At 41.7% G+C, this 23,998-nt stretch overlaps 2 protein-coding genes across 10 annotated transcripts in view; one reads left to right on the top strand and one right to left on the bottom strand.

Moving 5' to 3' along the window:
- Positions 1 to 927: 927 nt before the first annotated feature.
- ZSCAN29 (zinc finger and SCAN domain containing 29) lies at positions 928 to 13,035 on the bottom strand. 6 transcript variants are annotated; one of them, XM_061180393.1, is made up of 6 exons: positions 12,145 to 13,035; positions 11,233 to 11,670; positions 10,545 to 10,749; positions 7,869 to 8,567; positions 5,114 to 5,581; positions 928 to 4,114 (listed from the first exon to the last, which is right to left on the bottom strand). In XM_061180393.1, the coding sequence occupies exons 2-6, from the start codon at positions 11,545 to 11,547 to the stop codon at positions 3,246 to 3,248; spliced, it is 2,556 nt and encodes an 851-aa protein (XP_061036376.1). In that variant the 5' UTR covers positions 11,548 to 11,670; positions 12,145 to 13,035; the 3' UTR covers positions 928 to 3,245. The 6 variants fall into 6 exon arrangements, with proteins under 6 accessions (XP_061036376.1, XP_061036377.1, XP_061036374.1 ...); XM_061180394.1 differs by having other exon boundaries at positions 12,152 to 13,035; XM_061180391.1 differs by having other exon boundaries at positions 12,173 to 13,035.
- The window catches only part of TUBGCP4 (tubulin gamma complex component 4), a 49,432-nt gene continuing 38,144 nt past the window's right edge, over positions 12,711 to 23,998 (top strand). For all 4 annotated transcript variants that reach the window (XR_009699397.1, XR_009699396.1, XM_061180398.1 and 1 more), the window contains exons 1-2: positions 12,711 to 13,031; positions 22,018 to 22,146. Coding sequence is in view for 2 of the 4 variants with exons in the window: in XM_061180398.1 (XP_061036381.1) it covers positions 12,954 to 13,031; positions 22,018 to 22,146 (207 nt within the window). In the remaining 2 variants the exon portion in view is untranslated. The remainder of the gene's footprint in view (positions 13,032 to 22,017; positions 22,147 to 23,998) is intronic.

Below are 23,998 nucleotides of genomic sequence, written 5' to 3'. Positions count from 1 at the left end.
AACAAAGTGAATCAGCTATACATATACATATATCCACATATCTCCTCCCTCTTGCGTCTCCCTCCCACCCTCCCTATCCCACCCCTCTAGGTGGACACAAAGCACCGAGCTGATCTCCCTGTGCTATGCGGCTGCTTCCCACTCGCTTTCTATTTTACATTTGGTAGTGTATATATGTCCATGCCACTCTCTCACTTCATCTCAACTTACCCTTCCACCTCCCCGTGTCCTCAAGTCCATTCTCTACGTCTGCGTCTTTATTCCTGTCCTGCCCCTAGGTTCTTCAGAACCTTTTTTTTTTTTTTTTTAGATTCCGTATATCTGTGTTAGCATACGGTATTCGTTTTTCTCTTTCTGACTTACTTCACCCTGTATGACAGTCTCTAGGTCCATCCACCTCACTACAAATAACTCAATTTCGTTTCTTTTTATGGCTGAGTAATATTCCATTGTATATATGTGCCACATCTTCTTTATCCATTCATCTGTCGATGGACACTTAGGTTGCTTCCATGTCCTGGCTATTGTAAATAGTGCTGCGTGAACATTGTGGTACATGACTCTTTGAATTATGGTTTTCTTGCCCTATTCCTTTTGCACATTCTCTTCATCTGGAGGTTGCAGGGCTGGTCCTGGGTCTTTTAAAATTGACTCATTCTCCATGCCCAGTTATGATGGGTCCCAATGGATATGGATACAGATACTAAGGAAAGATTTTTGTTTCTATTTTACCACATTCTAATTTGTTTTTCAGCCTAGAACATAAAGATTCAGACAGGCATACTTGTAGTAACCCCATACAGGCAGCCAGAAAAAGCAGGTAAAGATTTATCTTTTCCTACCAGCAACAACTTAATCATAATTTGCATATATACATTTTTTAAAAAAAACACCTAGAGAACCACTGGGCATTTTATAGATAGAATTTTTATTAACATGATATCCCTGAGAGGCAGATTAAGGTGTAAACACTGTTCTGCTTTACAGAAAGGGAAATGGAGGCAGGTTGACTTACACATAAGACATCTGGAACCAGAATTTGTATCTGTTGGTACCACAACCAGTGCTTTTCCCACAAGACTATACATAGATATACTGAAGACAGTGATCTCTCATTTTTTAAAAAACACTATAGCACACTTCCTAAACTATCTCAGATCCCGAGGCATTGCTTTAGACTCGTGTTTCTTGTATCTTCCTGTCTGCTTAGGCAACATAATTGAGACACCATCTCCCCTTAATTCGTAAGAGTTAGGAATTAGGAAATTCCCTCAGCACCAGAACCCTAATTAATCTTTCATCTACCATAGTAAGCTATGGATTTTAGAAAATTCTACCTCCCCACTTCTCTCTCAGATCTCACTCCCATCCCAACTCATTCAATGTGACTAATGATGCAGCTACTTATCCCAGGCCTTGGCCATCACTCACTTTCTTCTTTCCTCTGAACTGCCCATTGAAGTATCTTCTTAAGATACTGGTTTCTGACCTTCGTCTCCCATAGGAGCTAGTCCCCTAAGACTGCTCATCCTTCTTCCCCAGCGCCAGTCAGCTGTTTCCCTGTCAGTAAGCACAGCACAGTACCTGATTTACTCTGGAGGATGGGAGCCCATCTCCTATCTGCCTGGTACTCCATGTTTTAGCTGAGGCGAGTCCCTCTCTGCCTTCTGCACGGCCCGTATCTTGCTACCCCTCCAATTTTGTGCTACTCCAAGCTTTGTCTAACCTTCCTTACAGTCTGTCCTTTGCCCTCTGCTCCCTTGCTCCCCAGTTTTCCCATTTCTCACCCATTCAGCACTCAGTTTTGCAATGAGTTTTGGAAAGTTCATCCCACCTAGTAACCTTCCCTCTGAGCACTTCCTGCTTCATGAAGCCTTCCTGATTAAAGAGAAGAAAATACCTCTCAAATTTTTTCCAAACTCTAATGCATTAGACCTTAAGTTTTATGCATAGTGTTACTACCTAGCTTTCTAGATTTCTCTAAAACTGTTGCAGCTATACATGTGTACTATTTGTCCATGTCAGTGTCATCTGTTTTAGGTTGTAAGGAAGAGGACAGGGTCTGTTTAACTTGTGCTGTACCCGCTCATCATACTGCTATGAACATGTGGGCAATTAGTTCAATACTATTTGATCATAAAGATCAGAATTACACTTGCATTTGAAGAGCTGCTTTTAAAAGTAGATGTATACATTTGAATATGTGTGCATGTGTGTGTGTAAGTATTGTCAACTCCACTGACCAAAGATAATCTGTCCTCCTTACCATTAGGGTAAAGAGTTGTTGGCACAAAGTGGTCTGTTTTCCTAATCCGTGGGAATGTGGCAAGTGGCCTCTGCGCATTGCAGGTCAGTATTATGTCCACAGGGTGCAGGACACTAGCCCAGGTGTTTAGAGTGTGTGGAATATGGACAATTCCCTCTTGGCAGTTCTAACTGCTTTCCCTATCACCGCATCCAACTGGCTTGCTCTTTAGGCTTCTGGACCACAAGGGACACATGAAATTCAGATGAGATGGACCAGAAAAAAAAAATCACACCAGACGCTGTAAATACAGTATTTTTCTATTCCAAAGCTTCTAGGGCTTGGAAGAAACTAAGAAATCCAGGGTTCACACCTCAATATTTATACGAGGTTTACATTGTTTCCCCATATAGCACACCTAGGTTCTTGACAAAATGACTTATAGGTCAGAACCAAATTGGACACTTAAACTCTCCTTCTTTAAGGTAAAGGAAGAGTGTGCATGACAAATATGTCATTCTGAGCACAGGGTTAAGTGAGCAGGAAAAGTCATTCTTTTTTGCATTTCCATTGCTATATAAAGAGCTACACCCATTCAATGAGAATTCTCACTACTTCTCCATGAAATGCTGCTGTGATGGGTTTTTCTAGTTGAAATGCAGTTTATAACAGGATGAGTAAAGAAGGGTGCACGTCAAACTCATAGGATCTACTACTGTGTCCTCTCTATTAAGGGAACAACATAGGCACTGAGAGGGAAAGGTGTTAACCGTCAATAAAGGCCAGGAGAGGAAATGAAATCTTCCTTTCATTCTTAAGATGCTTTGGGAATTTGACTCTAGATCCAGGAGAAACATAGGAACAAACAGTGGGGTAAATTCTAGAGTATTTCCTAAACTAGCCAGGCACAGATTAGGAGATGGATCTCACTATTGGAGGACTTTTCTAAACAATTTCAGTACATGTAATGAAACTGTTTTCTTCATAGATCCTCAGGGGCTTACTTAGGGGCTGGCTGTGAGAGAAGTTTTTCTCGTGTGTGGATCTCTCGGTGCTTATTAAGAGCAGAGCTTTTACTGAAGCACTTGCCACAGTCATGACACCCATAGGGTTTCTCTCCTGTGTGGGTTCTGTGGTGTGCACGTAAGTCAGAACTCTTACTGAAACTCTTTCCACAGTCAGGACACACATGGGGTCTCTCTCCTGTGTGTATCCTTCGATGTGCACTAAAATGAGAACTGTTATTGAAGCTTTTTCCACACTCTTCACACTGATAGGGCTTTTCTCCTGTGTGGGTTCTCTGGTGAATGATAAGGCTTGAGCTCTGGTTGAAGCGTTTTCCACACTCACCACACTGATATGGTTTCTCTCCTGTGTGGATTCTTCTATGGGTGATGAAATTTGAACTGTCACGGAAGCTTTTCCCACAGTCAAGACATTTGTAAGGTTTCTCTCCAGTGTGGATTCTCCGGTGTCTAATGAGGCGTGCACTCCGACTGAAGCTTTTCCCACAGTCAGCACATTTATATGGATTTTCTACTTGAGGGGATATCTGATGCACGAGATGGGAGTTTGGACCAAAGCTTTTGCCATATCTGAGATATTTATAGGGTCTCTCCCCCAAGTAAGGTCTCTGATGACTTAGAACTTTACCTAAACTCTTCTCTGGGAATGTTGGTTTTCCTCTTCTCTCCCCTGGGGTCTTCTCCCACTGTCTTCCTGATCTACATTCACTCTCAGTGCCTTTACCTTGATTAAGATGCCGGGGAAATTTCCTCTCAGACCTTGCAAGTAACGTCCTGTGTAGTTGTACTTCCTCAGCAATATCCCGTTTTAGATTCTCTTCATTCTCAAATCCAGCCTCAAAACCTGACATAAGAATAGAATTTTAAAAGTTATCTGTTTTCTCAATTGTTATGTACCAGGGTAAAGCAAGTATCACATTAGATGATTAAATGTAAAAATTAGGGAGCTCTAGATCCCAAATAACTACCATCCGTTAAAATTCCGATGTTTTACTTCTCTAATGGAATCGATGCTCTGTGGAACACACTTAAAGAATGCTGATCTAAAGAACTTTTGGAAAAGAAAACTTATTTATCAAATGCCCAAGCACTGTGTTAGGTGCTTCACTGTGGTACTTCATTTACATCAACCTTATGAGGTAGGTCTTAACATACGAGCGAATTTACAGGGTTAAGTAACTTGCTCTAAGGTACTCAACTAATAAACAACATAGTCCAGATTCACATACATATATATGTGTGACTCCAAAATCAGAATAATTTTTCTCACAAGGAGGGAAGCCATAATGAAGTTTTGGGGTTCTTTTTCTTATACAGTAGCTGAGATTCAAAGGATCAGTTCCCTCAGAAATCTCAGACTTTTGCATAAGTGTGTCTGAAGAAAGAGGTTATCAGGTTTTCATATATGTGAATAAAGCAAGCATACAGCTGGTTTACAAGCTGAAACTAGAAGAAAAAACAAATGAGAATGAACTTTAAAAATCAACTTCATCCATCTATGGGTATATGACATGCTACTTGGGAAATGTAGGCTTTCAGATTCCCTGCTAGGTAAACTGCCTAGTAACCTAGCAGGTCACATGCAGATGATGGCTAATTTACAAAGTCTGCAGCCATCTCAGATTGATGCTGTAGTGTGAGGAGGCAAGTCAAGTGAATAGGGGATATAAACTAGCTGCTTTATAACAGACAGGAAACATGGAGAAGAGAGAATGTGGTCACAATAAGAATCCATGAGACCTGGGTGTAGAGGCCACTTCTGGTCTCATGATTTTTCTGCTAAATCCCACTGCCTTCCCTTTGCTATTTGCTATTTCTACCTTAAGAAGTAAAAGGATCTTACCACTGGGGCTCTGAAATAAGACTGGAGCACGGGTCATAGCCTCTGGGGGTACCTCGGTATCCTCTTCATCATCTTCAGAATCTTCTTCTATGGCCTCATCTGCTTCCTCGGCTTGCTTCTCGGCTTCGGCCTCACTGGTCTCCTGGGTGGGACACAAGGCTGCCTCCTCTTCCCGGCCATCACTGGGCAGGGCAGCACCCCGGGCACTCACCAAAGCATCCATCTCTTCAAAGAAGGGACAGGTCTCTGGTGCTTGGCCATTCTTGACCTTCCGATAGCTGGTGTGGAGGCTTTTAAACTTGGTCCGACACTGCTCTGGTGTCCTAAGGAAGCCATATTCCCATAACCGCTCAGCCACTGCTCCATACAACTGGCTGTTGCGGTGGCAGTTCTGGAGGGCTTCATAAAACTGAGTCTCACTAAGAATTGCAAGGTAGGTCTTTGTCTCTTCATAGCCCCAGTGTACACCTGCCACCAGAAGAGAAATTTCAGCACCACTTAATCCAGGGCTTTATAGTCTCAATTCCTCAGTCCTATCATCTGCATCATGAAAAATCACCTAAGCTCGGGCTCCTAGGTGAAAAAGTAAAAACACCGCATGTTTCCAAAATCAATACAAACTCTCAGAATGTTTTGCTTCTCTATATCCTATATCAATTTCACAGAAACCTTTATTCCTACATTCTGTTCAAAAGAGGCCTTTCCACCTTATCACTGTAACAATCATTATGTACACTGAGGCAGGTGTACAGAATGCATTTCCCCATTCTTCCGGTAGTTCTGGAATTCTGATCCTAATTAGAAAATAACTGGTATGGGGAAGAAGACCCACAATCAGTCACTGTCAGCCATGAGCCATCCCTAAATTCTCTGATCAATCTTTTTCTACCAGTCCTACTTCCTTATGAATTAAGTTTCCCATAGAATGACTCAAAATCCCAAGGAAGAGTCTCTTTCAGAATCACATTGCTGCTTAATCCAATCCCTTTTATGGCCCTTCTTCACTTGCCACAATCTCAAAAAAAGCCAGCCCAGCAATAGCAAAGACCTGAAGGGTACAAGATAAGAACCTGTAGTCATGCACCTTCTTAGCGAAGGAGTGTGAGAGCCAGAAAGAGGAAGGAAGCAGAGCAGATAGCATCTCCTGGCCTGAACTCTGCTAATGCTGCAGGCCACCCCAACTTGGGCAGTACTTCTTCAGGATGACTACAGGCTCTGCTCCCTGAAGGTACCCAAGGGAGAGGGAAGGAAGATTCTAAGAGCCTTCCTCCCACTTGAGAGCTAGCTGGAGATTACATTGCTTCCGTTACCCTCCACTCACTGCAAGTGAAGCAGCTAGCACATGTGCCATGTTTGTGATTTACCGAAAATTTATTCCAGTGAAAAAATGGGGAAAAAATTTTTTTTTTTTTTTTTTTTTTTTTAAATTTAGGCCATGCAGCATGCAGGATCTTAGTTCCCAGACCAGGGATAGAACCCGTGCTCCCTGCAGTGGAAGCTCGGAGTCCCAATCACTGGACGACCAGGGAAATCCCAAAAATTTTTTTAAAAAAGGAAAAGGAGGGGTTTCCCTGGTGGTGCAATGGTTAAGAATCTGCCTGCCAATGCAGGGGACGTGGGTTCGAGCCCTGGTCCGGGAAGATCCCACATGCCGTGGAGCAACTAAGCCCATGTGCCACAACTACTGAGCCTGCGTGCCACAACTGCTGAAGCCCACGTGCCTAGAGCCCGTGCTCCATAACAAGAGAAGCCACCGCAATGAGAAGCCAGCGCACCACAATGAAGAGTAACCCCCACTCGACACAACTAAAGAAAGCCCACGTGCAGCAACGAAGACCCAACGCAGCCAAAAATAAATAAATAAATTTATTTTAAAAAGGAAAAGAAAAAATCCAAGACAGAAGAAGACTAGAACAGAACAAAAGTAACAACACATATAATAAAACATGGAAGGGACACATAACTGTTCCCAGTGGAACTGCAACTCTGGAGTAGTCCTGCTGCTGTGCCACATTTTACAGTTGAGGACGCAAACTGTGAAATGGTCAGATAGCTGTGCGAGGTCACCCAGCTGATTAGTGGTCAGGGTTAGAAACGAAGTCTCCTGATTCATACTTCGTGCTCTTCCCATAGCAACATGGTTGTACGAAATTACATCAACAGAAATAAGTGATATTTTAAAATGGTTCCATAGGCAAATAATATTTCAGCAGAGTGTTAAGCAAGGTTTCTTGCTGCAAGACTTCTTAGTCCTGTTAAAATGCCAACGTGTGTTGCAGATCTCACAGAGGAAACAAAATGTTTCCCCAACTTTGGGCAGTCCTTCACTATTCTAAGTAAAAAGGAACACATAATAACCTTGAGTTTGGAGAAGTAAAGATAAAACACCAGTTCATATAAGATGCTCAACAAATATTAGTTCTCCTTAAAGATAATATAGTACCAAGTTTTTCTCAGCCTTCAGTGATTTTATAATCAGGAAAAAATATTTTAAGAAAGAAATGGAAGGAATGATACTCCTTTTCAGGAGTCTCTTGAATTTTCTGAGTGTATTTCTTTAAAATATCTAAAATTATTCTCTACTTACTATTAGCTCACTGATTTTCCCACAAAAGAGAATGAAATACACAAAGAACTGAGAAGTGCCTCTGTTCTCTAAGTGACAAAGCTGGCAGGTGACATTAAGCTTCCTGACTCCACATCCAGCCTCATAACTCCTCAGTCTAATCCTAAAACCCCAAGAAGAAAAGCTTACCACTTGGGCTTCGGAAAAGGACGGGTGTGGTGGAGTTGTCGGGGTCCTGGGGGGTGGCCTCCTGGCCCACTTCCTCACTGTCAGACTCTTCAGCCATGGCATCTTCTCCCTCCTTATGCTGCCAGTCCTGTTGCTCTGGCTCCTCAGTCTCAGCATCACTGCCCACCAGGCCAGAGTGAGAGGCTGCCTCCTCCAGGCCATTACTGGGCAGGGCAATGACCTGGGCACTCATCAGGGCTTCCATCTCTTCAAAGAAGGGGCAGGTTTCAGGTGGGTGGCCACTCTTGACTTTCCGATAGCTCTTCTGGAGACCTTTGAACTTGGTCCTACACTGCTCCAGGGTCCGGAGGAACCCATACTCCCGGAGCCGCTCAGCCACAGCCCCATACACTTGGCTGTTCCGATGACAGTTTCGGAGAGCCTCGTAAAACTCAGTTTGACTGAGAATTGCGAGGAGAGTTCTGGTTTCTTCATAGCCCCAGTGCACACCTGCCACCTTCTCATCCTCGAAGCCCCAGTGATCCTGTTCCACCCAGCTTCTTCTCTCTCTCCTGGATGGTAACAGATCAGCATGCATTCGTCTGTCTCCTGTGTGACTGCCTCTTGGGAGTTCCTTCTCCTTGGAGCCCAGATCTGGGATCCATGGCTCTCCTTGCTCCAACTTGGAGACCACACTGGATTTAGGAAATGGAAATCCTGCTTGCAGGGAAGCAAACAAAGGATATCATAGTTTGGACTGATCATAAAAAACATCTCTGAGTTCAGACCTGCCTTTTTTATCCAAGAGGTTTATAAAGAAAAGTATCTAAGAAAATGTTTTCAGAAAGTTCAGTGGGTTGAAGAAAGTGGGGAAAAATACATGAAACCTCAAAAAATGAGAAATATTTAATTTTCCAGAGCAGGGTGACAAGAGAGGAAAACGTTCTGTTGTGTGTTCAGAGCAGATAATTCTGTTCCAAGTTGCTCCCTAGCTCTCCTAACCACCTGTAGGCAGGTCCTGCACTGCTGGAAACAGTCACCTCCTGCCTCCTACATAGCTGACCAACGTGGGGGTTAATCCAAGTACAGCTCGTAGCAGGCCTTCTGGATCCACGGTTTCTCCACATCTGCAGACTTACCCAACCACAGTACTGTAGTAATTACTATTGAAAAATATCCATGTATAAGTGGACCCACACAGTTCAAACTCACGTTGTTCAAGGATCAGCTGTAGTTCTCTACTTGGGGCCAGAGAATTAAACTCAGAGTGATTTCAAGGGGGAGACTGTCTTCAACTCTTCCATTTCCTTCACACTGAGTCACGAAGTTCTAAAGGTTTTTTCCCTTAGTATATCCTTTATTCCTACTGCCACCATCCAAGTCTAGACCCCTTACCTTCTCACACCTGGGTAACTGCAGCAGTCACTGTCCTACCTAACTCCAGGCTCTGGCTTCCTCAGCTCACATGCTGTTTGTATTGCCAAACCTTAACCTGAGTGGTTACCAGGCATGGCCCGTTCAAAGTGGACTCCTCCCTCCAGAACACAGCACATGTGTATTCACCACTCTGTGCCTTTCCTTTAACTCCCTCCCTTCTATTGAAATTTAACCCATCAGTGCCCCCATGAAGCCTTCCCTACAGCCCTCCCTCGTCTCGCACTCTGCCAAACCCCTATTGTACTCACACAATTGAGTAACAAGTCATTGTTTGGCATTGTTTCAATACAGTTCAGTTCAGCACATATTTATGTTCACTTTTGTGTTCTCAATCATATTATAGGCTTTTTGAGGATAGGCACCTTTTCTCATTGCTGAGTACCCTGCAAGGTGTTGAGCACATGGTAGGTGTTCAAAACTGATTAATTCTGCAGGTGTGCGGTTGAGAGACTGCATCTGGATGACTAAACAGAGACCACTACCAGACTGGCTGAGAAGGCTAGCGTCCTGGATGATAAGATCAGAATTCAAAACAACCTCAACAAGTTAAAGAAGTGATCAAAGAAAAAAACACACAAAATGGAGTTCTGCAGAGTTCAAAGAAGAAAAACAAGTTCCACAAAATCAAGTTTAAGAATAAGAACTAGGCACAAAGACAATGGGGAAAGCTCTAAGAGACCGGGGAGTATCAAGTGAACGACAATCATTAGTTGAGTTATACGGAAAGAAAGTGTAGTGAAATTCTGAAGTAAAATTCTTACTCTGCCTCTACCTACCAAACCCTCACTGGAATAATATATATAATTTAATTCTCCACAATTAACATGCTATTTGGAGAACTTAAAGTTTCCAAGGGAGAGTAACAAAAACTTAGTAGGTCTGAAGAATGGAGCTTCTGGGGAAAAGCAGAAAGAAACAAATATAGTTTAATATGGAGAAAGAAAATGACTAAAAGGAAGATGTGCTTTCAAGTATAGAAAAGAATTTTTATCTAGAAAATACTGACGTAGTGTCGTCATTACCAAGAGGAAAGAAACTCCAAGTTCTGGAAAAACTAGGGAGCCATCCTCTGGCAGACTTACCAAAAGAGGACACAGAAGAATTGCAGCAGAGAGCTAAACTATATGCCTTCAGGAGGTCCCCAACAACTGCATACTCTATTTCCACTCATTCCTGAAATCCCTTTCCCACTCACTACTCCCAACCCTACTTCCCAATTTAGAATGGCATCCTATCTTCCCATATAAATCTACTCCTCACCGCTCCTTTGAAAAGGTCTGAGCTTCTCCTTTGGGTGCATCTGCTCCTGTGGTCCCAGGTCTGGGTTTCTTGCCCTCTCTTTCTTGGGTACACCCCTGGGCTGGGGTTCCACTGACTCCTGCCGAACACTTAATAACTCTCGTGATGATTTCAGGGGTGTCATCTTCTCCAAGCGCACTTCCTGCCCCTTCACAGAGACTGTGACCTAGAAACAACCCCCATGAATTGTCACTGCAAGGTCATAATGAGGGGTATTCCCAGAGGAGATTATTTATTACCCCAAAAGAAACCATCCTTTTGGGACATGGCTAGGGTTGGGGCGGGGGGTGGTTAATAGTGAACAAGGGTCTTTCTTAGTCCATTACTGTTAGCTTAGAGCAGCTGGAACTACAAAAGAAAAAGATCAAAATAGTAAACCCGACTCCAGGCTAAAAAATAGCTCCCCTTTCTTCCCTATTAAGTAAAAAACTATGAAACTATGAATAACTCGTTATGATACCTAGCAAAGGTACACCCAGGTAGCCTCTCCCGATAAGCTCTATCTGAAAAAGTTACCTGTTAAAGGACCAGCAGTATAAGCATCACCAAGGGAGACTGTGCCCCACTTTAAATCTGACTGTGCCTTAATTTGGCCTTTTATCCTGCCCCTGCCCAGTCACACACTTCTGAATAACCCCTCCCTGCTCACCGAACGTCCAGGTCTTCCAGGCTCTCTTTCTAAATCTTCCACCAGAGCCACTGCCTCCTCTCCACTTTCTGGACATTGCTTTTGTACCCATTTCTGGATCTCCCCAGGTAAGACGGTCAGGAACTGCTCTAGCACCAACAATTCTACAATCTGCTCCTTGGTGCGCACCTCCGGCCTTAGCCACCGACAGCAAAGTTCCCAGAGTTGGCTGAAAGCCTCCCGGGGCCCAGCTACCTCCTGGTAATGAAATCTCCTGAAGCGCTGTCGGAAGGTCTCAGAGTTAGTGCCATTCCCTCTCAGGGTGGGTTTGGCCATCGTTCACAGCAGAAAGCAGCTTCCCTCCACTTAAGGGTCTAGGTTCCAGGGCTTACACCCATCTTCTCATGTCCTTGGAGAATCACCTGCAGATGAGTCTCTCTCTGTAAGAAGAGTTTCCTCCTAGGGTAGAGAGAGATGGCACTATCAGAAGGAATATACTCATATGTCTAAAGTCTTGCCAGAGCTGGCCTGACTTCCCAGATGCTCCACGTAGCACCAACTTCAGGACAGCAAGCCAAAACTGAGCATGAAGGTGAGAGACCATTCAAAAGCTGCATTTCTGGGCGACTTCCAGGGCAGCCCGGGTAAGCAGCAAAGAACAGAAAGTACTGTCTGTTCCTCTTCCACCTCCCCCAAATCTGACCCACTGAGCTCCCCTGACCAGTGTAGCATAGTGTGTTCGAACCATATGGGAGCTCGACAGGTTCTAAAGGCATGTCACCATCCTGCTGAAGGCAACAAAAAGCCTCTGTCCAGCGGGTCGCAGCTGATCTCCCCCAGTACCTCCGCCGTCCTTCCCCGGACCCTCTCCGTCCGCCCCGCCCCCTCGGACTCCACCACTACCAATTCCCACCCCAAACAAAAATCAAGTACTGAATACTGGGTCTTTGTTCTCCCTCACAGCATAAGTAACCGCTCAGTAAATAGCCGGGAACTAGTGACTGGAAACCTCGCGCATTGAGAGAAGTTGGTTTTGGCTCCTGAAGCGAGGGCCGGGTGGGCTTGGGGAGAGTCCCACTGAGTTGGTGGAGAGTGGGAGTCCGAAGGGGCAGTAGTCATGGGTCTCCTGAGGACGAGCTCGGGTGCTGGCCAGGCGCTCCGAGGGCTGCAAGGTTCGCGGGTGCGGGGTTCCGGCCTCTTTGTCTTCTCTCCCTCCGGCCAGGTCACTCTCGAAAGCCGTCGTGAGCCCCTCCAGAGGCCTCCACCGGGCTAAGCGCCCTGAGAGCACCCTCCGACCCACCCCTGGGAGCTTCTCCCTCTCGGGCTGTCGCTCAACCCACTCGCATTTCTGACCGCGGGCTAGCCTCACCCACTCGGGGTAGGGCTCCAGCCCGGGTTCTCCAGCCTCCCAGTCCAGCTCCCAAACCGGAAGTCCGAGCGGCCGACCCGGGGGCTGGAGGCGCATGCGCAAGGGAACCTCCCGCGACTCCTGCGGAGCACCCGCTGGAGCCAGCGAGTGGGCCCAGCCGAGCGAGGCTCACTTCCGGGACGCGGCGCGCCGACCCCTTCCCGGCTTCCCGTCAGCTCTCCTCAGCAGTAGTGTCGGCGGGTACAGTCAGGAGGAACTGCCCGTCCCGGGGTCCTGTGCGCGTGTAGAGGAGGGAGCGCTCGCCTCTTTGGTCGCCTGGTGAGGCTCTGGAAGAGGGTGCGACGGATATAGGGACTCGAGGTCCGCCGCGGGAATGATCCACGAACTGCTCTTGGCTCTGAGCGGGTATCCAGGGTCCATTTTCACCTGGAACAAGCGGAGTGGCCTGCAGGTACTGTCCGCCTCAGAGCGCGGGAACTAGCGAGAGCGGAACGGGTGGAGCAGGCTAGTGCCAAGGGGAGGAGTCTGAGGGACCGAGAAGGCGGGGCTTGCAGGGGCCGAGGCGTGGGGGGCTTGTCCCTGGGCAGGTAACCGGAGGGCTCAGTAATTGTATGTGCTTTTAAACTGGGTTTTGAAAGCTAGTCCAAATACATAGTGCTTGACACACAATAAGGGTTCAGCCAGTTTTGTTGGACGAAAAAGTGAGAGTGTCTCCCTTATTACTCCTCGCCCGGGAAATTTCTGCACTAGGAGAATTTGGAGGGGGACCTTCATGTAACCAGGAATGTGTGAGGGGGAAGGGCTATGTGCTATATGCTTTATCTCATTTAATCTTCACAACCACCTATCTCCATTTCAGAGATTAAATCCCGGTGTCAAGGATCACGTAGCGATTAGCAAACTTGGTCTTGAGCCCAGTTTGTTGTTTTGTTTTGTTTTGTTTTGTTTTGTTGTAGACTTTTTAATGATGGCCATTGTGACTGGTGTAAGTGGTATCTCACTGTAGTTTTGATTTGCATTTCTCTTATAAGTAGGGATGTTGAACATCTTTTCACATCTAAAGGGTATTATAAAAATAATAGTGTTCTCTATGTATATATAGAGTTTATTGCTGTTATTACCATTGAAAATAATCTGCATTCGTTATTGGTGGTGGGATTGAAACAAAATACAAATCTGATATATTTTAAGATTTAGGAGTGATTTTAACCAGTTTACTTAGATTTAAAGTTGAGAAAACTGAGGCAAAGTGAAGTTAAGTTACTTGTGAAAGTCAAAGCTAGTAAGTGATGAAGCAGAAATTCAAATCCATGCCTTTGTTATTTTATTTTCTTATATTTTGACTGATGGGTTATTTAGATGTGTACTGTTTAATTTTCAAGTATTTGGAGGGGTTTTTCTAGATATCTTAATGATTTCTAATTTAATTGCATTATAGTCAGAGAACAAGCTCTGTCAGATTTCAAATTTTGAAAATTTTGTTGAGCCTTATTTTTATCCTTGGTAATACTCCTTTTCTTGAGACCTACTTTGTCTGATAGTAACATAGCCAAGCCTGACAGAAAAACAGATTTTTATGTTTACTGTATGTTATGTCATTTTCCTTCCTTTTACTTTCAAACTATGTCTTTTTTTTGTTTGTTTTGTTACTCACATCACTCTGTTATTGGTCAAATTAGTCATACAGTCAACGGGGTCATTCCATCATTGGATGACTTGAATAATATCTTTTTTTTTTTATGCAGCAGGTTCTTATTAGTCATCAATTTTATACACATCAGTGTATACATGTCAATCCCAATCGCCCAATTCATCACACCACCACCCCCACCCCCCCGCTGCTTTCCCCGCTTGGTGGCCATACGTTTGTTCTCTACATCTGTGTCTCAATTTCTGCCCTGCAAACCAGTTCATCTGTACCATTTTTCTAGCTTCCACATATATGCGCTAACATACGATATTTGTTTTTCTCTTTCTGACTTACTTCAGTCTGTATGACAGTCTCTAGATCCATCCACGTCTCAACAAATGACCCAATTTCGTTCCTTTTTATAGCTGAGTAATATTCCATTGTATATATGTACCACATCTTCTTTATCCATTTGTCTGTCGATGGGCATTTAGGTTGCTTCCATGACCTGGCTATTGTAAATAGTGCTGCAATGAACATTGGGGTGCATGTGTCTTTTTGAATTATGGTTTTCTCTGGGCATATGCCCAGTAGTGGGATTGCTGGGTCATATGGTAATTCTATTTTTAGTTCTTTAAGGAACCTCCATACTGTTCTCCATAGTGGCTGTATCAATTTACATTCCCACCAACAGTGCAAGAGGGTCCCCTTTTCTCCACACCCTCTCCAGCATTTGTTGTTTGTAGATTTTCTGATGATGCCCATTCTGACTGGTGTGAGGTGATACCTCATTGTAGTTTTGACTTGCATTTCTCTGGTAATTAGTGATGTTGAGCAGTTTTTCATGTGCTTCTTGGCTATCTGTATGTCTTCTTTGGAGAAATGTCTATTTAGGTCTTCTGCCCATTTTTGGATTGGGTTGTTTGTTTTTTTAATATTGAGCTGCATGAGCTGTTTATATATTTTGGAGATTAATCCTTTGTCCGTTGATAAGTTTGCAAATATTTTCTCCCATTCTGAGGGTTGTTTTGTTTATAGTTTTGTTTTTTCATCTTGTTTATAGTTTCCTTTGCTGTGCAAAAGGTTTGAAGTTTCATTAGGTCCCATTTGTTTATTTTTGTTTTTATTTCCATTACTCTAGGAGGTGGATCAAAAAAGATCTTGCTGTGATTTATGTCAAAGTGTGTTCTTCCTATATTTTCCTCTAAGAGTTTTATAGTGTCCAGTCTTATATTTAGGTCTCTAATCCATTTTGAGTTTATTTTTGTGTATGGTGTTAGGGAGTGTTCTAATTTCATTCTTTTACATGTAGCTGTCCAGTTTTCCCAGCACCACTTATTGAAGAGACTGTCTTTTCTCCATTGTATATCCTTGCCTCCTTTGTCATAGATTAGTTGCCCATAGGTGTGTGGGTTTATCTCTGGGCTTTCTATCTTGTTCCATTGATCTATGTTTCTGTTTTTGTGCCAGTACCATATTGTCTTGATTACTGTAGCTTTGTACTGTAGTCTGAAGTCAGGGAGTCTGATTCCTCCAGCTCCGTTTTTATCCCTCAAGACTGCTTTGGCTGTTTGGGGTCTTTTGTGTCTCCATACAAATTTTAAGATTTTCTGTTCTAGTTCTGTAAAAAATGCCATTGGTAGTTTGATAGGGATTGCATTGAATCTGTAGATTGCTTTGGGTAGTATAGTCATTTTCACAATATTGAGTCTTCCAATCCAAGAACATGGTATATCTCTCCATCTGTTGGTATCGTCTTTAATTTCTTTCATCAGTGTCTTATAGTTTCCTGCATACAGGTCTTTTGTCTCCCTAGGTAGGTTTATTCCTAGGTATTTTATTCTTTTTGTTGCAATGGTAAATGGGAGTGTTTCCTTAATTTCTCTTTCAGACTTTTCATCATTAGTGTATAGGAATGCAAGAGATTTCTGTGCATTAATTTTGTATCCTGCAACTTTACCAAATTCATTAATTAGCTCTAGTAGTTTTCTGGTGGACCTTTAAGATTCTCTATGTATAGTATCATGTCATCTGCAAACAGTGACAGTTTTACTTCTTCTTTTCCAATTTGTATTCCTTTTATTTCTTTTTCTTCTCTGATTGCTGTGGCTAGGACTTCCATAACTCTGTTGAATAATAGTGGCGAGAGTGGACATCCTTGTCTTGTTCCTGATCTTAGAGGAAATGCTTTCAGTTTTTCACCATTGAGAATGATGTTTGCTATGGGTTTGTCGTATATGGCCTTTATTATGTTGAGGTAGGTTCCCTCTATGCCCACTTTCTGGAGAGTTTTTATCATAAATGGGTGTTGAATTTTGTCAAAAGCTTTTTCTGCATCTATTGAGATGATTATATGGTTTTTCTTCTTCTATTTATTAATATGGTGTATCACATTGATTGATTTGCATATATTGAAGAATCCTTGCATCCCTAGGATAAATCCCACTTGATCATGGTGTATGATCCTTTTAATATGTTGTTGGATTCTGTTTGCTAGTATTTTGTTGAGGATTTTTGCATCTATATTCGTCAGTGATATTGGTCTGTAATTTTCTTTTTGTGTAGTATCTTTGTCTGGTTTTGGTATCAGGGTGATGGTGGCCTCATAGAATGAGTTTGAGAGTGTTCCTTCCTCCGCAATATTTTGGAAGAGTTTGAGAAGGATGGGTGTTAGCTCTTCTCTAAATGTTTGATAGAATTCACCTGTGAAGCCATCTGGTCCTGGACTTTTGTTTGTTGGAAGATTTTTAATCACAGTTTCAATTTCATTACTTGTGATTGGTCTGTTCATATTTTCTATTTCTTCCTGGTTCAGTCTTGGAGGTTATACCTTTCTAAGAATTTGTCCATTTCTTCCAGGTTGTCCATTTTATTGGCATAGAGTTGCTTGTAGTAGTCTCTTAGGATGCTTTGTATTTCTGCAGTGTCTGTTGTAACTTCTCCTTTTTCATTTCTAATTTTATTGATTTGAGTCCTCTCCCTCTTTTTCTTGATGAGTCTCACTAATGGTTTATCAATTTTGTTTATCTTCTCAAAGAACCAGCTTTTAATTTTATTGATCTTTGCTATTGTTTTCTTTGTTTCTATTTCATTTATTTCTGCTCTGATCTTTATGATTTCTTTACTTCTGCTAATTTTGGGTTTTGTTTTTTCTTCTTTCTCTAGTTCCTTTAGGTGAAAGGTTAGATTGTTTATTTGAGATTTTTCTTGTTTCTTGAGGTAGGCTTGTATAGCTATAAACTTCCCTCTTAGAACTGCTTTTGCTGCATCCCACAGGTTTTGGATCGTCGTGTTTTCATTGTCATTTGTCTGTAGGTATTTTTTGATTTCCTCTTTGATATCTTCAGTGATCTCTTGGTTATTTAGTAACGTATTGTTTAGCCTCCGTGTGTTTGTGTTTTTTATGTTTTTTTCCCTGTAATTGATTTCTAATCTCATAGCGTTGTGGTCAGAAAAGATGCTTGATATGATTTCAATTTTCTTAAATTTGCTGAGCCTTGATTTGTGACCCAAGATGTGATCTATTCTGGAGAATGTTCCATGCGCACTTGAGAAGAAAGTGTAATCTGCTGTTTTTGGATGGAATGTCCTATACATATCAAACCTATCTGGTCTATTGTGTCATTTAAAGCTTCTGTTTCCTTTTGAACCCAGTTTTGTCTGGCTCCAGTATCTGAACCACTCTTTTCTACTCCTGCTTCCAGTAATATTATCTAATCATCTCCATAACTTAGTAACTTAGGTATTGTTGGCCCCAGTTTACAAATGAGCAAACTGAAGTTCAGAGAACTTTGTGGTGGCTGGTCTTGATAAGGCAAGATTTGAATCTAGCTCTGTGTGATCACAAAGTCATGCCTGTTCCTATGAGAATTGGTAGTATAAGCTGTAGAGGAGCAGAAAATTTACATTCTTGGTGTATAAAACTTATAAATCAAACAGATTCCTTTTGTTATTTCTTTTCTCCTGTAAAACTAGCACAATGTCAGGAATATAGGAGAAAAATATTCAGGAAGTAATTGTGTGTGCTAAGTAAAAAGAGATGAAAGAATATGGGAACAATAGCTGCCTTCATTTTTTTCTTATAAAAAAGTCTCAATCGGATATTTTCCTCCTTAAGTTCTCAGCTTTAAAGTTACCTTCTCAGAAAAACCTTCTCTGACCACCTTTTTAAGTATACTCCTTATGCCATTATTTTCTATCACAGCAACTTGTTTATTTCCCTTATAGGACATCACAATTCATATTATTTATTGTTGTTACCTATGTTTAGTCTTTCTCTCACATAGTTGCCCATGGGGGCTAAGACCACAGTGGTCTTCTTCATAGATGTACCAGGAGCACCTAGTACAGTTTCTGCCACATAGTACGTATTAAGATATTTGTGAAAGAAAAAATTTGCACCAAAATCAGCAAATATTGCATACTTTCTGCAGAACAGTGTTTTTCACATTTCGATGAAGGGAAAAATTGTCATGAATGCCCAGTGTTGATAAAAATAATTTTATTGTAATATTGAATATGTATACACATTAAGCTAAGTATAAACTCAAGCATGTTGCTCTTAAACAGCTGTAAAACCAATTATTTTTACAAAGTAAATAAAACTACCAAACTGATAAATTCAAATTGACATTAATCTAATGCAGCTTCTCAGCATTGACACTACTGACATTTTGGACTGGATAATTCTTTGCTGTGGGGGCCGTTCTGTGCATTGTAGGATGTTTAGCAGCATCCATGACCTCTACTTGCTAGATGCCAGTGGTATCCCCTGAGTTGTGGCAACCAAAAATATCTCCAGACATTACCATGTCCCTTGGGGGCAAAATTGCCCCCACTGAGAACCACTGATCTAATGTAATATATACTGTTGTTTTGCTAAAACTAAATTGTCAACATTGAGTTTAATGGTAGAATGACTTTTCTGCAGATCTGGCTCTCTGTTTTCTATTTTGACTTCAGTAACTCTAATGAAGAGAATGCCTGTTCATATAAGTAGGTTGTACCAAATGGTACCAATAACTTTAAGGTATCGTTTGTTGTTTCAGAGTAACCAGACCTGGAACTTTTCTAAAACTCTGCCAACAAATACTGCTCAAATGCCAATTTTAATAGGAGTATCACTTAATAACTGAGTAGAGCTGTCCTAATAATAAAAAATTGCTGACATGTATTGAGCACTTGCTGTGTGCTTGGCATATGTGATTTACATGTATTAATTTATTTAATCCTCACAATTATCATCTTTATAGGTATGAAAACTGAGGCACAGAGGGGTATTGCTTGCCTAAGATTTCAAGCAAGTAAGAGGCAACTCAGGGATTCAAACCCAGGCAATCTGGCTCCAGAGACCAGGTTCTTAAGGACTATGTCATGCTACCTCTTAAGTTGTTAACTTGAAGATATGGTTAGCATTGTGTCATTAAAATCTACATTAAATGGATTCCTAATCAAATTATTGTGGAATCAGTAACAGAAAAATTCTTCTTTGCCTATTTATTACTACAGTTACTGTCACATAAAGATGGCTTCCACAAAATACAATACGATATGAATGTGAAATATTCTGAGTTCCTTGGGAGTAGTAAATATGTCTGATTTTGTTCACTATTTAATCTTGGAATGTTAGCACAGTGCCTGGGATAAGTACGTGGTCACTAAAAGTTGGTTGACTCTCCAAAGAAGATATACAATGGCCAATAAACAAATGAAAAGATGATCAATATCACTAATCATTAGGGAAATGCAAATCAAAAGCACAATGAGATATCATTTTATACCCTTTAGGATGGTTATTACCAAAAAACAGAAAATAACAAGTGTTGGTGAGGTTGTAGAGAAATTAGAACTCTTGTGCATTGCTGGTGGAAATGTAAAATGGTGCAGTCCCTGTGGAAAACGATATGGTGACTCCTCCAAAAATTAAACACAGAATTACCAAATGATCCAGCAGTTTTATTCCTGGGTATATACCCAAAAGAAGTGAAAGCAGGGACTCAAATAGATACTTGTACACCCATGTTCATAGCAGCATTATTCACAATAGCCAAAAGGCAGAAGCAACTCAGATGTCCATAGACAAATGAAGTGAATAAACAAAATGCGGCATGTACATACAATGGAATATTATTCAGCCTTAGAAAGGAGAGAAATTCTAACATGTGCTACAACATGGATGAACCTTGAAGACACTATGCTAAGTGAAATAAGCCAGTCACGAAAGGATAAATATTGTAGAGTAGTCAAATTCATAGAGACAGAAATTAGAAGGGTACTTGCCAGGGTGTGTGTGGGAAGGAACAATGGGGAGTCATCGTTCAAGAGGTACAGAGTTTTAGTTTGGGAAGATGAAAAAGTTCTGGAGATGGATGGTGGTGATGGTTGCACAACAAAGTGAATGCACTTAATGCCACTAAACTGTACACTTGATAATGGCTAAAATGGTAACTTTTATGTATATTTTGCTATGATTTTTTTCTTAGTTGATTGAATGAATACATTCTGCCACTACTATTTTTCTGCTTGAGCTGCTGTGAAATCTTTACATACCATACTAGGCTATCATTTGGCCATGATTTAAATTAAAAATACAAATGAAAATATGGACACTAGATTATATGTCCAGTTATAAGGTGCTTTTACAGATTATAATATGCTATGTTAATTTTACATTTTTATCAAAATGAAAACAAAATTTAAATTTTCATAGAGAATTTATAAATCCTAAGAATATGTCTGAGAAACCTCTGGAATCTGCAGAACCAAGAGTCAGCAATATTGCTCAAGAGACTTTGTTGCAACCAGATCAAAAACCCCATATATCCTTATAGACCATCCCAGGAAGATTCCATAAGGAATAGGTTATATACTTAGCCATGAAAAAGAATGAAATCTTGCCATTTGCGACAACAGGATGGGCCTGGAGGATATTATGCTTAGTGAAATAAGTCAGACAGAGAAAGACAAATACTTTATGATTTCACTTACATGTGGAATTTAGAAAACAAAACAAACAGACAAACATATCAAGACAGAAACAGATGCATAGATACAGAGAACAAATGGTGGTCACCAGAAGGGAGAGGGATAGGGGGAGGGATGAAATAGGTGAAGGGTATTAAGAGGTACACACTACCAGTTACAAAATAAACAAGTCACGGGCATGTAATGTACAGCACAGGAATATAGTCAGTCTTTTTTTTTTATAAATTTATTTATTTATTTATTTTGGGCTGCGTCGGGTCATTGCTGCTGCGCGTGGTCTCAGTAGTTGTGGCTCGCGGGCTCTAGAGCGCAGGCTCGGTAGTTGTGGCACACGGGCTTAGTTGCTCCGTGGCATGTGGGATCTTCCCGGACCAGGGATAGAACCTGTGTCCCCTGCATTGGCAGGCAGATTCTTAACCACTGTGCCACCAGGGAAGCCCCTAGTCAGTCTTTTATAATAACTTAGTATGGTGTGTAATCTGTAAAAATACTGAATCACTATGTTGTACACCTGAAACCAATATAATATTTATACTTCAGTTAAAAAAAAAAACAGGTAGTAGTGGCTGCCTCTGCGGAGGTTGACTTATTTTTAATGTATACCATTTTGTACTGTTTAAATTCTTTACCATGAATTACTGCCTATTTCAATAAATAACTAATTAAGTTGGGACTGGGGAACAACGTCTTTGTAGTGATTTGGAAATACTTTTGTTATCTAGAACTTACCCGTCTTAAATAGCCATCTTGCAAAGGGCTATTTCGTTCTAGTGAGCAGTGAGTAGCAGGCATCAGCGTTTTTAGCATTATTCCTCTCCTGCAGGTGTCACAGGACTTCCCATTTCTCCATCCCAGTGAAACCAGTGTCCTGAATCGACTCTGCCGGCTGGGCACAGACTACATTCGTTTCATCGAGTTCACTGAACAGTACACGGGCCATGTGCAGCAGCAGGTAGGTTCCTGTTCTCAGGGAATGTACACCTCCCCAGGGCTGGAGCTATGTCAAGCTTTCAATGAATCCATTGGTAATTCATGTGATGTAAGTGTCAAGAAGTTATGAATTTCTCATCACTGGAATTATTCAAGTGAAGGCAAGGTGACTGTACCTCAAACAAGGGGAAAATATACATGGGGACCAATTTAGGCAGATGGATGTAAGAGAAAGTATGCTTTGCCCAAATTTTAAGAGACCTGAATTAAATCAGTTTGAGCTGGACCAGAGTTCTAGTCCCAGAGGTGAAAACACAAAGCATTATTTCAAATTCCTTTGCCACTCTGCTTCTAACTACCGTAGTCACATTGAGGCAGGCAACTAAAATCTTCAGGCTTCCTTTTTCTTATTTGTAAATAAGAGTTAAACTGGAGAAGGTTCTTGGCATGTGGTAAGACTTAATAAATATTATTGATTAATATAAATTAATTGGAAGTCAGTGCTTTATAGTGTAGAGACAAAAGATCTGTTTTCCTGTCCATCACTTACTGGCCATAGATTGCTTAGCAGTAACCTGAGGCTTAGTTTCCTTACCTATAAAATGGGGATAGATAGTACCTATCTAATAGGGTTGTGGGGATTAAACAAGGTAATTCATGCAAAGTGCCTGGCATATAGTAGACACTCAAAGTTTTTTTTTTTAAGAGAAATTTTAAAGTTCTCTTTTACTTTTAACAGTCTGCAATTCTGTCAGTGGTAAGTAAGAAGATTGCTGCATTGTGTGACTCTGATTCAATGATGACTATTTCCCAGTGGAAAGAATGATTCTGGTCGAAGAGAAAGGCAAAGACTCCTAGAAAGGAAAAGGAAGGATGGTTTTCTGAAACAATGCAGTCAGTACCACCTAGCCCCTGTTATATAAACTGGTTGTCAGGCCCTTGGTGGTAATCTATAGGACAAAGGAGTCAGAGAATAATACCTTATATTTTCATCTCTGGGACAGGGATTCTGATTCAAACAGATTTTGTTGCAGAGAAAAGAATTTAAAATCTAATTAATGCCAGGGACTTCCCTGGTGGTGCAGCGGTTAAGAATCCGCCTGCCAAGGCAGGGGACACGGGTTCGAGCCCTGGTCCAGGAAGATCCCACATGCTGCGGAGCCCATGAGCCACAACTACTAAGCCTGTGCTCTAGAGCCCGCAAGCCACAACTACTGAGCCCATGTGCCACAACTACTGAAGCCCGCGTGCCTAGAGCCCATGCTCCACAGCAAGAGAAGCCACCGCAATGAGAAGCCCGTGCACTGCAATGAAGAGTAGCCCCCGCTCGCCGCAACTAGAGAAAGCCCGCGTGCAGCAACGAAGACCCAACGCAGCCAAAAATAAATAAATAAATTTATATTAAAAAAACCCTAATCAATGCCAGTTTGCTATGAAGTCATGATAATGAGAACACAATGATCAAAGTTGGAACCTGTATACATATTAATATAGATGAAAAGGGCTCTTTAAGTGTTTGTATATAATACTTTAAAAAAACCAAACCTGTCCTATATTCGTGTGACTATGTGGATCTTATATGTGAATTCCTACTTTCCCAAATTCTAAAGATATTTGTAGTACCTCTTTTTTTTTTGAAAAGTCAAAGCAGTCTCATTTTTTCTTTCATTTTCTGATAAATGAAGACATTCAGTTCTCTGGAATGACACGACCAAAACAAAATCACCTGGTTGTAAGCCAATCTGGTCTGTTTCACCCTATGCCCGTGCTGTTCTTATTATAGCTGGGAACATTTATCTCCAGGAACTACTAGTATCCTTTGCAGCATCCTCTGGCTACAGTGTGCCTTAAAACCTCTGAGCCCAAGCTTCCTA

This window comes from Eubalaena glacialis, chromosome 2, assembly GCF_028564815.1.
Source record: "Eubalaena glacialis isolate mEubGla1 chromosome 2, mEubGla1.1.hap2.+ XY, whole genome shotgun sequence".
Taxonomy (NCBI): domain Eukaryota; kingdom Metazoa; phylum Chordata; class Mammalia; order Artiodactyla; family Balaenidae; genus Eubalaena; species Eubalaena glacialis.
This window is presented reverse-complemented; position numbering and strand designations above follow the sequence as displayed.

What these genes read in the sequence shown, in the direction of transcription:
- ZSCAN29 (XM_061180393.1), bottom strand. Translation starts at nt 11,547, where the DNA reads ATGGCCAAACCCACCCTGAGAGGGAATGGCACTAACTCTGAGACCTTC. An exon ending in CAGACCTTTTCAAAGGAGCG is followed by an intron (nt 8,568 to 10,544) that starts GTGAGGAGTAGA and finishes CTTCCCTGCAAG; the next exon opens with CAGGATTTCCATTTCCTAAA. An exon ending in CCTTTTCCGAAGCCCAAGTG is followed by an intron (nt 5,582 to 7,868) that starts GTAAGCTTTTCT and finishes TTCTGGTGGCAG; the next exon opens with GTGTACACTGGGGCTATGAA.